Source organism: Pteropus medius, unplaced genomic scaffold (assembly GCF_902729225.1).
Source record: "Pteropus medius unplaced genomic scaffold, Ma_sr-lr_union100, whole genome shotgun sequence".
NCBI lineage: Eukaryota > Metazoa > Chordata > Mammalia > Chiroptera > Pteropodidae > Pteropus > Pteropus medius.
The window spans coordinates 15,397,144-15,413,438 of record NW_024354503.1 but is presented as its reverse complement, the minus strand read 5'-3'; the positions used below and the strand labels follow the sequence as shown (position 1 = coordinate 15,413,438).

Genomic DNA, 16,295 nt, shown 5'->3' with positions numbered 1-16,295 from the left:
GGCACCTCCTCCTCCGCGACGCCCTTTCCTCTTCCTTTTGGTACTCCCTCCTGCCACCGGAAGTGCCTTCCTGGTTTCCCCCAGCCAGAACTGAAAGAACTTGGACGTCATTTATCCCCCCCTCTTTCATTATCTATAATAGAACTGAGAGAAAGTAGGCGGCTGGAAATGAGGTTGCATCCCAGCCCCATATTAGCCCTTTCCTTTCTCCTCCCCATTTGTTTGCTCCTGTCTTTCTCCCGGTCCACTGTGTAGCATCTCTCCCGGCAGAAAACAGTAACAGATAAAAACGGGGTTGGAGAGGGGGGGCGCATTTTATTAGAGTCCAGGGATATCAGCTTTGGGCAACAGCTGAGGGGAGCTTCACATAACTCTTCATGGGGGGCAGCGGACGAATCTTTCGGCCCGCCCAGCCCCCCTTGCGGTGCCATAACCCGCTGGAAGGCCTCTTGCCCAGCCAGCGGTTCCGTCCAGCCTTGCCGATGACCCGTTTGTTATGATCAACGTTGGATACTCGGCCTACTGTTGCTATGCATGTTTCCAGCACCTGACAGAGAAAGCAGATGGTGGAGAATGCACAGTGGGTGGAAAGAGCCTGACAATGTTGAGGGAAGGACTCTTGGGAGGGTTCTTACACTCAGTGAGAGAAGGGAGAGGACAGGGTAAAAGCACAACATAATTGAACTTGAGTGCAGGTCCTATAGGAGTTGAAAATGAAAGACACTGTTCCCTATTCCATTATGGTGCCAGCCTGACCAGGCATGCCTAGTCAAGCAGAAGAAAAGGACAGAGCCAGCTGGGGGCAGTTCTTAACATAAAACACCTGGGAGCTATCCTGGCCAGGAAAGGCATATTTCAAAAATTCCTCCTTTGCTGAATCCTCCTACCTGTACCCACGCACATACCTGCATCTGCCTCTTAGAGGGCAGCTGGATGATGGCCGTCCCATTCACTTTCCGTAGCAGCACACCACATGTCCCTGAGGAGAGGGGAAGCAGTAGCTTTGCCACCTTCCACAAAGGAGGAGGTGGGGAGTATTTACAAGGGGGGCCACACACTGCCCTTGTTTTGCTCTTTAGGAGCAGATAACAAGTACGATGCATGCAATGTTTTAGGTCAAAACACAAGCACCTCTTCATCCTCGTTTTCCTTCTTTTTCTCCATCAGCAAACCAGATGTGGGCCCATGGGTTCAGAGAATTGTGACCTGGGGTAACCCCTAGCCTTCCAAACTATAAGACCCTAAGCAGCTCCTTTCCTCATACCTGCGGCACGAATATACTGGGCCCCCCGGCCTGGCTCACTCTCCACGTTGTTGATGAGGGTCCCCACTGGCAAGGCCCCAAGAGGATGTGCATCCCCTTCCCGAGGAGCAACTAAAAGACAGAATTTCATCAGCACCAGAACCCTTGCAGCTTCACAGCCCACACACATCCGGTGGCCATCTCTCACCTGCCATTCGGCCTATGTGGTCAGAGTTCAGGATTATATCTCCAGCCTGCATGTTTTCAGTAGCAATGATCCAGCGTTTCCTGTTGCCCCCAGCAACCAGAGCTATGTCTGCTGACCTGTTCAGGGTGAGGAACTCGTGAGCAGACCATCTAGGCAGCCTCATATCTTCTGAAAAGCCACAGAGCTCATTCACCCATACCTTCATTACCCCACACCCCAAACTTGCCTACAGGGATCATAGCGGACGACAATGACCTTTTCCTCAAAGGGTCCTGACTTGGTTTCCTGCTCAGGCCGGAACCGAAGAAAGTCAATCATGCGATAACGTTGCTTGTGGCCCCCGCCAATACCATGCACTTTGATTCGGCCTGTGGTCAGGAGAGTGAGGGGATATGACCAAGGTCAGATGAACAGACTTTTCCTGGGCAGAGAGCAGTGTTTCCCAAAATTGTGACACACACAGAAAATGATGAAAATTTGGAGCACAATGGGCAATGGGGTAAATTGGGAAGGGGAAAATACATGGACTTTGGTAAAAACACAGTTACATGATTACTGAAACTATAAAACTATAAATTCTCTACAAATCAGTGAACTAAGGGCCATGTAAACAGTGCTCAATTTCAACTGTTATCAATTTTTGAAGGGTCTGAAGAAAAATGTTATGACGCTTGTATATGCTGTTTTCTTCAATAACCTAGAATTGTCTTTAGGAGCACAGCCCACTTGTCTGTTGCTTTGCAGTCTACTCTCTTGCTCTGAAACACATTCTACATGCAGAAGGAGTGTTTCAATTACATTTCTCTGCCTGTATCAATACAGGCTTAGGGCCCTACCATGTTTTTTCCCTTTACTGCTTATATCCTCTCGCCCTTGCTCCCACCTGTGTGGTCTCGGCCCCCAGACTTCCTCATCTTCACTGGTGTAATGGTGTACTTGGTACGACTCTTCCAGGACACAAACTTGGCACTAAGGGCAACAGAGGTAAGGACTGGGCGACAGGGGAGCAACATCGAGGCAGAGGGCACCTGGAGGAAGGCATTGTTTTTCACCTAGAGATAAACAGAAATCTCTTTCACTTGAAAGCTAATTGAAGGAGAAGCATCATAGAACCAAGGGAGAAAGCAGAAACCAAGTTTAGCTTGTAACCCACTTCCTCCTGGAAGTGTCCCAGATGAGCTGTCCAAAAACTCTACCCTTCCCAGCTTGCACAATACCAGTGTGGAATGTTTATCCAGGTGTATGTGTGTTGATTACCTCTCTTCATTTGATCATTTGACCTCTAATGTATTTCTTCAATGGAATGTTCTCCCCTTGGTGTATCTACTAAAAGTGGCTCAAAACTCTCCTCCAGGAAACTTTTCTTTCCCTAAACAACTCCCTTCTCCAGAGCTGGCAACTTCCACACATCCATATACCACGATCGGGACAGATGCCTTTTTCTCGTTTGCATTATGTTTCTGGGAGTTTTTCAGACATGAATGGAGAGGCAGGATCATTTCTGTCTTGTTCCCTGTGGTATTCCCAGAATTTCACAGAGTAGGTTTTGAATTTTAAGTGTGCATCTGCCAAACTCTACCATCAGCCCGAGAGGTCCAGAAGAGCAAGACGTACAACTACTTTTTTCTGTGACTCACCAATTACCCACTAGGGGCCTTGTAATACCTTCACCTTAGGCTCCTATTCTTGGTATCTTGCCCTGCATTCTCTAATCGCACCATCCTTAATGGATGTCATGATCGTTAAGAGCTCAGGCTTTGAAGCCAGACTACCTAGCTCCAATAGTTGGTTTATGACCTTAGACTATTTATCAGTTTTTTCATATGCAAAATGGGAACAATAACTACCTATAGAGTGGTTGAAAAGATCTCATTTATTTCAAACTTCTATTACTTATGCCTGGCTTGTGATAGGCACCCCCCAAAATATCAGTCATTACTGAAACCTGTACAACCGGTGATCCGTAATGCACTTTCTCCTCTAATATCTTGTCTGAGAAATCCAGCGGCCCTGTGTAAGCAACACTTATATAGGAAAAAGCTGAGACTGAGAGTGACTTATCGAAGGTCATAGGCCGGCGTGACTCCTGACCAGACTCGCATCCCCACTTATCTCCGGTTGCCCTCTCTCCAGCGGCCTGAACGGAAACAGCCTCGTTCCCGGGTAAGGTGGATTACCTGGGCGGCCGGGAGCAGGCTCAGACTGGGGGAGGCGGCGGCCGAGGGCGTCAGGTTCAGGGAGCCCAGAGCGCGGGTCAGTGCCCGCAGGGCCATGAGGGTAGCCAGCTCCGCTAGGTTCAGCACTCCACCATTACCTTTACCCAGATTCCCTGGCGCTCGAGGATGACGTTAACGACTCCCAAGCCGTCGCTCCCATATGATGTAAAAAGAGGCGGGAGGAGAATCCGAGACCAATCTGGATACACACCTCCTTTCCGCCCTGAGCGTGGTCAGGGCCAATCCTTGGGCGGCTCTTAGGTCGCGTGACTGGGGGACATGTCCCGCCCCTCGGAGCCGTCAAAACAATGGCCTCGAGCGGCAGCCATGATGAATTTAAAGGGGCAGTACCGGCAGGGCGGCAGCCAGATCGACAGATCGCGGGTGAGTCTTTGAGATTACCTCTGGGGCTGAGGGTTGACGTCCCACTATCTCTTATTCTCGCACTCTCGGACAGATGAACAAACCGCCTCCGACTGACCTCAGACCTCACACGACTTTTGACAGACTCAAAAACTCCGCCCCCCCGCGATTCTTCCCGCCCCTCAGTGTCCAGACAGACAGACTGTCCGGCCTGCCCACCCCCTGCGCTAACAACTGACTCAGTGACCTCGAGATTGTTGTGCTGCGGACCTCAGTAGTCCACCTGCACCTTCCCCCGTCGCCCCCGCCTATTTCACTCTATCCCCTCCCTGGGCCCCAGGGCAGGTCGACAGCCTGGGACACTCCTTAACCGCATTCCAAGGCCCCGGGAGGCCAACTCCCAAGCACCGCATTTCCCTGTGACCCTGAAGCAGCTCAGCAGACCTGCCATTCTTCCCTGCATCCTCAGGCGTCTGGGAGGCACCTTCAGGTGACTTTCTCAGATCCCGTTAGTAGGTGATCATAACAGAGCCATGGAAGTGATTGAGCCAGGAGTGACCAAGTCTTCCTCACCCGTAACCAGACACGCCCCTTGCCGCAGGTCTCAGATCAAGCAAGTCTCACTCCTTTCTTGGGAGAAAATAGCTCCTCAGGCCTGGAGTGAGAGGTTGGCTTGGGGAAGGAGGAGGGACATTGGTCGTCTTTGAAGACCTGCAGGCAGGGGGAGGGAGGGTGTTTATCCTGGGTGGGGCTCTGTGCCAGGTCCTCTGGGTGGCTGTGAAGTGGTGAGAGAAGGGGTGGGAACGCTGGACTTCTGGACTTTGGGCAGGGCAGATCCTTCTGAGTCCCTAGCTGCTGAACAGTTTCTTCCGCGCTCTGGCCTGAGTGCCACAGCCAAGGGCTGTGCTCTGTAAACAGGTAAGAGAACTTCAAAGATGAGAAACAAGGCCCTTTTGAGAAAGTAGGAAGCAGTCTGAGGCCCGGGGATAGGAAATTTGGGTTGAAGTCTAGTGGGGAAAGAGGTAGGGCTGACTAGGTTTGGCCTTAGCTCTGTAGGTGACTCAGCCTGAAGATCTCTAGTCTTTTGGGGCCCTCTCGTATGGGTCCTGCGATGAAGGCTCCTGTTTTCCTCTTTTCTCTGATAAAACTTTGAGACTTACTCTTTTCCTTTTTCTGAAACCTCTGCACTATTTTCTGCTTATCTCCTGTCTGCTTTAACCCTGTTCTCTTTGCAGCTCTCCCCAAACACCCTCTGTGTTCCCTGTAGTGCTGTCTCTCATCTCCTGATTCCTTTTCCTAATCCAAGCCCTCTCTCTGCAGCTCCTTTTCTGTTCTGCTCTTGAGTGTTAAATTCCTCTGCTAGTTCTCAGGACCTTTGTTCTTTCTATTGTCTTTTTTTCGTTCAAGTCAGTTCCTCCCCCTCTCTTTCCCACAACCTTAGTTTTGTGTTTAGTGTTGTAGGCTCCCTCCCCACTGGTTTCTCTCTCCAATTAACCCACAGGGTCACCCATGGTCTGTCTTATCCCTTCACTTGGATTCCCACCATCCTCTAACCAAGACGCTCAGCCTCTCTTATCTTTACCCTACCTGAGCCCTGTTGTTTCTCCCTAGCCCAGGCAAGCTCCCCCTGGCCAGGATGTCAGGCCTGGTATTGGGGCAGCGGGATGAACCTGCAGGACACCGGCTCAGCCAGGAAGAGATCCTGGGGAGCACGCGGCTGGTTAGCCAAGGGCTGGAGGCCCTACACAGTGAACACCAGGCTGTGCTGCAAAGCCTGTCTCATACCATCGAGTGTCTGCAGCAGGGAGGCCATGAAGAAGGGCTGGTGCATGAGAAAGCCCGGCAGCTGCGCCGTTCCATGGAAAACATTGAGCTGGGGCTTAGTGAGGCCCAGGTGAGAGGGAGTAAGTGGTGCCAAGTAGCCCATAGAGGAGCAGTTGTCTGATCGGAGGTTTGGGGTCACTTGGGATCCCCTTGTCCTAGATACTTGCATTTATTCATTCATTCATTCATTCATTCAGTAAATATGTCTTAAGTTCAGGCACTACTCTTTTAAGCACTAGAGACACATCATTGAACACAACAGTCAAAAATCTTTTCCATCTTGGAACTTACATTCTAACTAGGGGAGGCAGACAATATATAAATAAATAAGCAAATGATTCAGTATTCCAGAGTGGTAATTGCTAAGGATAAAAGGATAAAAATAAAGCAGGGAAGGGGATTAGGGAGTATGAAGAGAGGATACGATAGGGTGGTAAAAGGCTTCACTGAAATGATAACATTTGAGCAAAAGTTTGATGATAAGGGAATGAGTCATAAAATAAATGGGAGAAGAGCATCCTAAGCAGAGTGGACAGCAAGTGTGAAGGCCTTGAACTGGAGTTCGATGAGGGGCCAGTACGGCTGCAGAAGAATGAATGAGGGGAAGCAAAATAGAAAACCAGTTTCAAGAGGTAATGGGGTTGGGGAGAGGAGGACAGATCATTTGGAATTTGTAAGTCATCATAAAGACTTTGTTTTTACTTTGAATGATATGGACACTTGGAATGTTTTGAGGATAGGAGTGATCTGGTCTAACAACATTTTAAAAAGACCATCTGGCTGCTAGGTTGAGAATAGACTCTAAGGGAACAGGGCAGAAACATGGAAGCCAGTGAGGAGGCTATTGTAATCTAGGTAGGAATTGATGGTGGCTTGCCCTAGGGTGGTGACTTTGGAGGTGGTGAGAAATTAGATTCAGGGTATATTTTGAAGGTAGCGCCATCGTTCCCCAACCTCATCTGGCTCCTGCTAGTCTTGCTGCCTACCAGTAGGCTCCCCTCTTGCCTATCCCTGAACACTCCTAGCCAGAGTCTGGTGCTCACAGAATGTGCCCACCTAGGTGATGCTGGCTTTGGCCAGCCACCTGAGCACAGTGGAGTCAGAGAAACAAAAGCTGCGGGCTCAGGTACGGCGGTTGTGCCAGGAGAACCAGTGGCTCCGGGATGAGCTGGCGGGTACCCAGCAGCGGCTACAGCGCAGTGAGCAGGCTGTGGCACAGCTGGAAGAGGAAAAGAAGCACCTGGAGTTCCTAGGGCAGCTGCGGCAGTATGACGAAGATGGGCACACCACGGTAAGTGTGCACAGGTGAGGCTGGCTACCTGGGGGGCGGACAGCTGGGCATCATCACAAACATTGAGCAATTGCTCCATCATCTATAGGGGCCAGCAATGCTGCCCAACCTGCCCCCACCTGGCAGAATTCAGGTCCTGACTCCAACTCCAGATGACAGCAAGAGGGAAACAATATTCACTCATTACATTAACATTTAATTAAATGACTATTACATATGCCAGGCACTATGCACTTACTGTACTGGGGATGCAACAGTGAATGAGGCAGACAGAGTTCCTGCTCTCACAATTACAGGTTTCTTGAGAGAGAGACAGATAAGCACCTGGACAATTCCAATCCAGAATCCTAAGTGCTACAATTAGGGAAAGCATAGTCCAGCTGAGCAAGACCCTCCTAAAATTTGCTCTCAAGATGTATGAAATTTAACCCTCAATAGGCATTGACATATCTCTTGATATGTCAAGACGGAGAAGTTTTCTAGACCAAGGGTGCCTTGAATAGTTCAAGGAAAATAGGGAACATGTGAAGAACTAAAAAAGAGAGTTCCTGCTTTTCTGAGCTTATAATGTAGCTGTAGGGATAAGGCTTATGCATGAGTACATATATGTGACAATGCAAAGCAGCAAGTGTTATTCAATGTTGAGTGAGTGGTTCAGTCAGTGTGGGAGAAATTCCAAGTAGATAGTTTCCTGGGGGTTGGAATATTTGGAAAGATTCACAGAGGAGGTGGGCTACAGGGGTGGGTAACATTTAGGTTGGATTTTTTTTATTGGAACGGATTAGGAATTGACATGGAGTTTGATGGATAATGAAGGAGACGGAGAAGTTTTCTAGACCAAGGGTAGGGGCCGTCATAGATAAAGCTCCAGGGCTAGAAAGTTGGTGTGTCCCAGGGAAAGTAGGATGATGTACATGGGACACATTAGCAAAGCTGGGCAGAAGGGTTGGAGGTATTTGTATAGGGCTGCAATGCCTGGTGGGCACAGCAAATTTGCCCAGTATTGAAGTAGGTTAGACATTAAGGGTTGGACACTAAGTCCGGTGTGAGCAGATGATGGGCACGAGGCTGAGCTAGACATTTGGGTACGTGTCAATAAGATCAGACATACTCCCTGTCTCCAGGAGAGACAGGACAGACATATAATCAATGTAAACACACAGGGCTATAATTATAAGAGTTGAGGGGGAGAGAGGTGGAGGCTGGAGAAAGAGTGCTTAAGAAGGAAACTCAGTGTGAAGGAAGGGAAAGTCTTGAGATTGTTAAACAAGAGAGGCCTGAGCTTGGCAAGACACTGGCCTTCCTAGGGTTCTTCTCCTAGGCCCCAGTTGTCAGGGATTTCATGGTTTAGAGGGGCCCTGAAAAGGTCACTGGGGATATCTTGGCCCAGACCTGCTGCTGCTTTCTTTCTAGGAGGAGAAGGAAGGCGATGCCAACAAAGATTCCCTGGATGACCTCTTCCCTAACGAGGAGGAAGAAGACCCCAGCAATGGCTGTGAGTCTGTCTCTGGAGTTGGAGGGTGAAGAAGGGCAGCAGGAGGCTGGTCCCAGCTCTGCTCCCCACCCACCTCAGGACACTCACCATCCAGAAATAGGTTCTCCACTTCCTCTGGAGATGGGGCAGAGACTAAGCTAGTACTTTGATTTCCTCAGTCTATCCCTTATTCTTTATTCATCAACATTTATTAAACATTTAATATGTGCTAGGTACTGTGCTAGACACCAGGCACTCGGTAGATGAGAATGACATGGGTGTCGCCAGTAAGGAGTTCACAGTTGAGTGGGAGAATGGTCCTGGGGTGGAAGAACGTGAGCTCCTCAAGGGAAAGAACCATGTCTTTCTTCTCTTTGTATCCCTGGCATAGCCCCTGGCTCATGCTTAATGAGTAAATGTTGAGTGTATCAATTAGTATTTGAGCAAACAGGTGCAAGGGAGTGGGCAAAAGAATAGCAGTTGAGGCAGGTCTCTAGAGAGAGAGCCTGGTGGGGGGCAGGTGCAGGTGTGGAATTAGACATGGAGTCGGGGTGAGGCGGGCAGACAGCAAAAGAGAGAGGAAGAGTCCCCTGAAGAAGTCTCCTGTTCATTTTCTGGGATGATTTAGTGTCACGTGGCCAGAGTGCCCAGCACAGTGGATATGAGATCCCAGCAAGGTTACGGACACTGCACAATTTGGTGATCCAGTATGCAGCCCAGGGTCGCTATGAGGTAGCTGTGCCACTCTGCAAGCAGGCACTGGAGGACTTGGAGCGCACATCTGGTCATGGCCACCCTGATGTTGCGACCATGCTCAACATTCTTGCTTTGGTGTATAGGTAAGTATTGTCTTCTCGCCACTAGTCTGCCTCCAGATTCCCACATTGAGCTGCCTTTGGCTCCCATTCTTCCTCTCCATTCTACCTCTTCTCCCTGCTGGGCCTCCCATATACATGCCACTAGGGGGCTTTCCTCTGTACCAGAACTCATTCTTTCCATACCTGACCTCAGGAAATACTTCTCTCTCAGGCTCTTTGCTTTTTCAGTCTGTCTTTTGGCAGGGTCTCTTTCTCTGTTTCTGTCTCTTATGTCCAATAACTTGAGGCCTCCTCTTGGCATGGCAGTGTTATGCATCCAATATGGGTGTGTTGGTGAACCCTTTTCACTGCTCATACCAGGCTTCCTGTCTCCTCATGGGAAGCCCAATCCATAAATGTAGCTCTATCATCCCTAAGGAAAGGAGGAAAGGAGATGGCTTGGGAGCAGAGTTCAGGGTAACCCCTTGTCACTTTTGTCCTCTTCCAGAGACCAGAATAAGTATAAGGAGGCTGCCCATCTGCTGAATGATGCCCTCAGTATCCGGGAGAGCACCCTGGGCCGGGACCACCCTGCTGTCAGTATTCTTTGCCCTCCTTCCCCCATGCTCCTTTGGCCTCTCTTAGCTCATCCATCCTCTGCCCTTAGCCCAGTCCTTGGGGTTGCTTAGGGAGGAAACAGGAGGAGTCCTTTCTTTTAGGCACTGTCCGCCAATTCCAGTGGTTCTCAACTCTGAGACCCAGCGACTCCTTCCTATAATGAATATTTCCCTGAAACTGAATTCATAGATAATGTAACCTACTTACACATATAATTTCCAAAAAAAGTTGAAACATACCCTATTAATATAAAAGAGAAACAAAGCAATTTATAGTAAAATAAAATAACATAATACATTACAATAAAATAAAAATACGATATAATAACAGTTGTAGTATTGAGTACAACTATACTAGAAGACATAACTTAGTAGTCTGATATATAATGAATAATTTTAGATTTAGAAGTAAGACTAGTAAGCCATTCTATATAATGACAGAGCAGAAAGATTGGTGGATATGAGATTAAAATGCAGTGTTAGAATAAGTAACGACAGACCAGATTTATTTGTATGTGGTAAGAGAAATAGAGAAATAAGTTTGGATACTATACTAAGACAAACAATAGATTGTCAAAGGGGAGAAAATGAAAAATATTTGTGAAAATGAGCTAACTGTGAAAATAATTCTCTATGTTATGACATGCTATAGGCAGGAATGATGTATCTCAGAAAATATAACTCCTGTCTTGATATCCCAAGTGTCAGAGCTTACATTCAGTGTTTGAATGTCTAGCAGGACATTCAAAGTTGGCAGAGCTGTCCCATACTTGCAGAACATCTGTAGCATTCTTGCTTCCCCAAAAGGTAATAATGCCCCCAATTTTCATGGCAACCCCCACACCCCTGCCAAAAAAAAACAAAAAAAACCCAAAAAAACCCAAGGAAAAAAAATATAAAAACCTCACCTCCAGAAATGTCTAAAAATGCCCCTAGGTGGGGATACCACCCCCATGGAGAATCACAGAGCCATTCAATTCAGCAGTTTCCCCTCCCCTGCCTCTGGCTAGGGCGGCAGAGTCCATTTTTCTTGGGATTGTGCAGCTTTGGGGAGGACTTCCGATTGTTAAAGTCCTTAAAAGCACCAGCATCTGAGGGAACAGGCCTGTTTTCCTAGGTGGCTGCCACACTCAACAATCTGGCTGTGCTCTATGGCAAAAGGGGCAAGTACAAGGAGGCGGAGCCACTGTGCCAGCGGGCACTGGAGATCCGAGAAAAGGTGCCTATGTCCTCTCCCCATTCTTTTCTGCTGCTGTCACCCCTCTTCTACCATCTCTCTTCTGGTTTATCCTCTTCTCTCACTTTATTTCTCATCCCCCTCTCTCTGCCTGTTCCCTCTTCCGTCATTTCCCCGTTCCCTGCAGGTGCATGTCATGCATGCACTTGCACACACATGTGAGTATGCACATACGTATACACATAATTATTCTCATCTATCACTCTTTTGCTCCCCTTCAGGTCCTGGGCACCAACCACCCAGATGTGGCAAAGCAGCTGAACAACTTGGCCCTGTTGTGCCAAAACCAGGGCAAGTATGAGGCTGTGGAACGCTATTACCAGCGGGCATTGGCCATCTACGAGGGACAGCTGGGGCCAGACAACCCTAATGTAGCCCGGACTAAGAACAACCTGGTAAGGGAGGAAAGGGGCAAAGGTGGAAGGAGGAGAAGGGAAAGCATCATAGTCTGGTATACTAACCCCACTGCCTTTGTGCCCATCTCTGGGGCTGTTTTTGGGGCCGAGGGATCTGCTTCATTTCAGTGGGAAGGCGGAAGTTCCATAGCCTCTTGGAAGTAGAGCAGGATCACTCTTGACCCTGCAGCTAGGAAAGGAGGTGTGAGGAGGATCTCTGGGGAAAACCAGAGAAGTGGAAATCCCAGAGCTGGCTGAGGACTTGTCTCCATCTCCTACTCCTTGGTTTTTGCCTTCCTGCCACCAGGCCTCCTGTTACCTGAAACAGGGCAAATATGCTGAGGCTGAGACACTCTACAAAGAGATCCTGACCCGTGCCCATGTGCAGGAGTTTGGGTCTGTGGATGGTGAGTGGTGAGGATTTGAAGAGGGAACTGCAGGAAGGAAAATAAATATATAGACCAAAGGTGGGGGGTTAGGCCACAGCAGTTCCCAGGGGGAGCCAAACCCCTTAGTCTACCCCTGTGGGCCGCTGGGTTCTGGCTCCCCCCATACTGTCCAGCTCAGTTCTCTAACTTTGCCACCCCATCCCATGTATCACCCTCAGACGACCACAAGCCCATCTGGATGCATGCAGAGGAGCGGGAGGAAATGAGCAAAGTGAGTATCGGGGCGGGCAGCCTACCAGGACCTCTGTTTTACTCCTTGCACTAGCCCAGCTCCTCACTCCCCACCCAAGGACCAGCCCCAGATGCATGGTGCCTTCCCTAGCCCAGTCTACACCCAACCCCAGTACCAGCTTGTACCCCAGCATCTCTGTACTCTCATCTCTGGCTTCCCCTCCCCTGCTATCCTAATGCAGAGCCGGCAACGTGAGGGCGGCACACCCTATGCTGAGTATGGAGGCTGGTACAAGGCCTGCAAAGTGAGCAGGTGAGCTGCCAGTGAGAAGCTGGCTTGGCCTTTGATGCCCTCCATCCAAGCCCTGATCTTCTTGGACTGTTTCTCTTCTTCCTTTTGACCTTCCCTTACTCAGCCTTAGCTCTGCTCCCTCTCTCTCCTGTTTCTTTTCTGAACCCATCCTCACTTCTTTCCCTGTTCTCATTCCCCCTCAGCCCAACAGTAAACACCACTCTGAGAAACTTAGGAGCTCTGTACAGGCGCCAGGGAAAGCTGGAGGCAGCTGAGACCCTGGAGGAATGTGCCCTGCGTTCTCGGAAACAGGTCAGAGACCATGAGGAGAAGGGGCCCAGAAGGTAGGGCTCTGGGGACAGGGGACCACTGAGGCTTCTTGTGAGTCTCTGACGAATAAGAAGAGGGGCTGAGGAGGAAGACTTGGAGAGGAAGGTGAGACACTCTTGTGGTTATGGTTGTTTTTAAGTGTGTTCTTACCCCCACCTACCCTTTGTGGTCAGGACTCCAAAGTTCACTTCACTAAATGTTACTATTAAAAGGGAAGCCCTGTGCTTTCACAATTTGAAGAATCTACTGAGGAGGGGCATGGGTGGTGTGGGTGAAGGGGTTGAGGTTGAGGGGAGTCCTACATCAGAGTTTCTCAAGTTGTGAGTCTTGGCTCTTTAGTGGGTCATGAAATCAATTCTGTGTAGGGATGTATTGCAAATAGAAAAGATGAATATCATTCCAGTATGTGTGGTAAGTACTGGGACTTCATAAGGATAAGGTCATCCTTTTTTTTTTCCTGATGGTGAAAAAAAAGTTTGAAAGCTCCATTCTGAGGAGTTGAGGAGTGGGAAGTCTCAGCTTCTTCTTTTTCCTTCCAGGGCACTGATCCTATCAGCCAGACCAAGGTGGCCGAGCTGCTTGGGGAGGGTGACAGTGGAAAGACCTCCCAGGAGGGTCCTGGGAGCAGTGTGAAATTCGAGGGAGGTGAAGATGCCTCTGTGGCTGTGGAGTGGTCAGGGGTAAGTCTGATGATTGCTCTTTGATCTCTCCTGCCCCCTCCTGCTGGTGGTGGTGAGAGGCTCTGAGCCCATCCATGTAGGATGTGAGAACATGTTGTTCCTATTCCAGTTCAGTCAGCCCATCACTCACAGAGGTATCTCTGTGAGCTGGCTAGTGACAGGGCTCTTGTCTTCAGTCACTGGGCTTTTCGGGTATGTATGTGCAGAATAAATGGCAGGAGTAGACCCAAAAGCCAGTCTGCATAGGATGCCCTTAGCTTCTGTTCCCCATCCCTCTCCACCAGGATGGCAGTGGGACCTTGCAGAGGAGTGGCTCTCTGGGCAAGATCCGTGATGTGCTTCGTAGAAGCAGTGAACTCCTGGTGAGGAAACTCCAGGGAGCCGAGCCTCGGCCCTCCAGGTACAGAATGAGACTGAGATATGGCAAAGCAGGCAAGTAAGCCCTGGCCTCCAACTCCTCTTGACCCCTCATCTCTGAAGGAGAAGTATCTTGGAGAGAATCATGGAGGAAGTCAATGGGATGGCCATGGAGAGTTCAGGAAAAATGGGTGCCCCAGTGGGGAGAAAAGACACCTAAGGAGATGCTCTTAACCAATGGGGTTAACAATAAGAGAGTGTGTGTGTGTGTGGTGGGTGGGTCAGATGGTGGGGAGACTGATTTGATTTTGTGTGGCAGGCCCACAACTTTAGGGTCACTCAAGGGGAAGAGAAGAGGCCTCAATTCTTTATTTTCCATTGTAGCAGCAACATGAAGCGGGCAGCCTCCTTAAACTATCTGAACCAACCCAGTGCAGCTCCCCTCCAGGTGAGAGCTGTGCTCGAGAGCATATTGGTGGGTGAGAAAGAAGGGGCAGCCATGGAGCAAGCCCAGCAGGAGTTAGAGAAGAGTGGAGAAGCATCTGGGATGAAGACTCTAGCTAGGGAATTGGAGTTGGCCGACAGAGTCAGGCAGACAGCTTGCTGGGGGTGGTGACTACGAAGGGACAGTTTCAGGCCAGAGATAGTAGCAAATAAATCAGGAGGGGAACAGGAATTGATGTTCTCTAAACTGGTACTTTGGAATTAGGAATAGTTTAAGAAAGATGTGGAGACTCTAACTGCTCTTCCTCTTGCAGCCACCGTATGCCTTACCTTGGGAACTTAGTAGTAGAGAAAGGAAAAAGAAAAATAATAATCACATCCACATTTGAGAAAACAGTAATGACATTTTAATGGGAAATGACCACTTGTATCAACACATTCAAAGTATATGCCAATATTCACATGGCTGTTTCAGGTATTTTCTGCACCAGATTATGGCCTTCTAGAAAATCCTAGCAAAGGCTGAACAAAGCCCCAGAGCTTAGGGTTGAGGTTACAGGCTCCATCCTGAGTACCGAGATAGATTACAGCCACGAGATAGATAGATTCCAGTCTTTGGGAACCTGAGGTCCCTGGGCTGATGGATTATGTTGTTTGTTTCAGGTCTCCCGGGGCCTCAGTGCCAGTACTGTGGACCTCTCTTCAAGCAGCTGACATTCAACTCACCCTCCAAATCTGCTGGGTCCCCCTATAGCCCTCACAGCATTCCCTATTGCTCCTGGCTCTTCCAACCTCACACTGGGACAGTGGAGGGAGAGCAGTTAACCAGAAGATTGCTGCTGCCCTCAGGGTCTCGGCTCCCTCCTCAGGAATCCCTCTCAAGAAAGACCCTCAGGACATCCTCTCCCCATCCTGTGGTCCTCTAGAGTAGCTAGCTCTGAGGCCCCTAAGGTGGATAAGGAGCAGGTATGCACCTCAGAGATGCAGTCTGCTGCTGGCTTTTCTGTCAGAGGATTTGGGGCTGGCCGAGCAAGCTGCCTTGCCCTGGCCTCTCTTGTCCCCTCTGCTGCCTCACTTCAGGTCCATGTATTTCACTTTTCTTAAATAAAAGAATCAGGTAACTATTCTGCCACTTGAGTCCTGATTGAAGAGGGTAGGAAGCAAGGGTTGTGTAGAGGCCTTTCACAGAAGGATGAGGGGCAGTGATGGATGGGGCAACAGGAGGAGTGTTGATTCTTGGATTTCTCTTCCTTCCCCTGTTTGTATCCTCTCCAACAGGGCCTGCAGGAAGGCATCTGGGGGATGGGGGAGGAGGCCCACAACCCAAGGAGAAGGTGCTGTGGACTGGGTTGTCAGGGACATGTGGTGGCCATGTGGCAGGACCCTGGAGTCCTGGCGCCACTGCTCCTGGCCTGTGAGGCCCTCTATGGCTGCCCCTCCTCCTCCCAGCTGCTTGGGGGAAGGGAGGTCTAAGCAGGCCTGGGGGGCCCTCCAGAGCCAGAGGGGAACTCACTATCCATCCCCTCTCGGCATATCCTGGAGGCCTGAGCAGCAGCTGGGGCCCATCTTCTAAAGCTTGACTCCTCCTGACCCGCCTCCTACACCCCTTGCTGCTTTCACAACAAAGAAAGAATGTGGGGGTGGTGGCGCTGCGGGTGGGGGGTGGGGGGGTGCCTGGAACAAGGGCTGTGCTGGGCCTCCCCACAGCTGGAGACTTGGCCATGCCCTGACACAGCCCAGACTGCCTGGAGATGGACTTGGGACGAATTTGTCTGTTTAACAGCCTTCGGCCTGCCCTTCTGAGCCCAGTCTGTTTTCTACCTTTGGGTTCAGGTTGGTCCAGTGCCAAACCAGACCCCAGCCATGAGTGGTCTTCATTTCTCTATGCTACATCTCCCCTGGGGCTC

The 16,295-nt window shown here is 49.8% G+C and overlaps 2 protein-coding genes across 7 annotated transcripts; one reads left to right on the top strand and one right to left on the bottom strand.

Annotated features, from left to right (window-relative positions):
* Positions 1 to 286: 286 nt before the first annotated feature.
* On the bottom strand, positions 287 to 4,601 carry MRPL2 (mitochondrial ribosomal protein L2). 3 transcript variants are annotated; one of them, XM_039854505.1, is made up of 7 exons: positions 3,629 to 3,810; positions 2,335 to 2,503; positions 1,678 to 1,819; positions 1,452 to 1,567; positions 1,265 to 1,375; positions 906 to 979; positions 287 to 547 (listed from the first exon to the last, which is right to left on the bottom strand). In XM_039854505.1, exons 1-7 carry the CDS (start codon positions 3,722 to 3,724, stop codon positions 335 to 337), a joined length of 921 nt encoding a protein of 306 aa, XP_039710439.1. In that variant the 5' UTR covers positions 3,725 to 3,810; the 3' UTR covers positions 287 to 334. The 3 variants fall into 3 exon arrangements, with proteins under 3 accessions (XP_039710439.1, XP_039710441.1, XP_039710440.1); XM_039854507.1 differs by lacking the exon at positions 3,629 to 3,810 and adding an exon at positions 4,475 to 4,601 and having other exon boundaries at positions 325 to 547; XM_039854506.1 differs by lacking the exon at positions 3,629 to 3,810 and adding an exon at positions 4,070 to 4,206 and having other exon boundaries at positions 325 to 547.
* KLC4 (kinesin light chain 4) lies at positions 3,955 to 15,515 on the top strand. 4 transcript variants are annotated; one of them, XM_039854497.1, is made up of 16 exons: positions 3,965 to 4,051; positions 5,642 to 5,924; positions 6,915 to 7,145; positions 8,559 to 8,640; positions 9,248 to 9,458; positions 9,925 to 10,012; positions 11,151 to 11,252; positions 11,492 to 11,665; positions 11,973 to 12,072; positions 12,273 to 12,325; positions 12,528 to 12,598; positions 12,781 to 12,889; positions 13,447 to 13,587; positions 13,872 to 13,987; positions 14,329 to 14,392; positions 15,052 to 15,515. In XM_039854497.1, exons 2-16 carry the CDS (start codon positions 5,667 to 5,669, stop codon positions 15,100 to 15,102), a joined length of 1,851 nt encoding a protein of 616 aa, XP_039710431.1. In that variant the 5' UTR covers positions 3,965 to 4,051; positions 5,642 to 5,666; the 3' UTR covers positions 15,103 to 15,515. The 4 variants fall into 4 exon arrangements, with proteins under 4 accessions (XP_039710433.1, XP_039710431.1, XP_039710430.1 ...); XM_039854496.1 differs by lacking the exon at positions 3,965 to 4,051 and adding an exon at positions 4,077 to 4,948; XM_039854498.1 differs by lacking the exon at positions 3,965 to 4,051 and adding an exon at positions 4,343 to 4,520.
* The last annotated feature ends 780 nt before the right edge of the window (positions 15,516 to 16,295 follow it).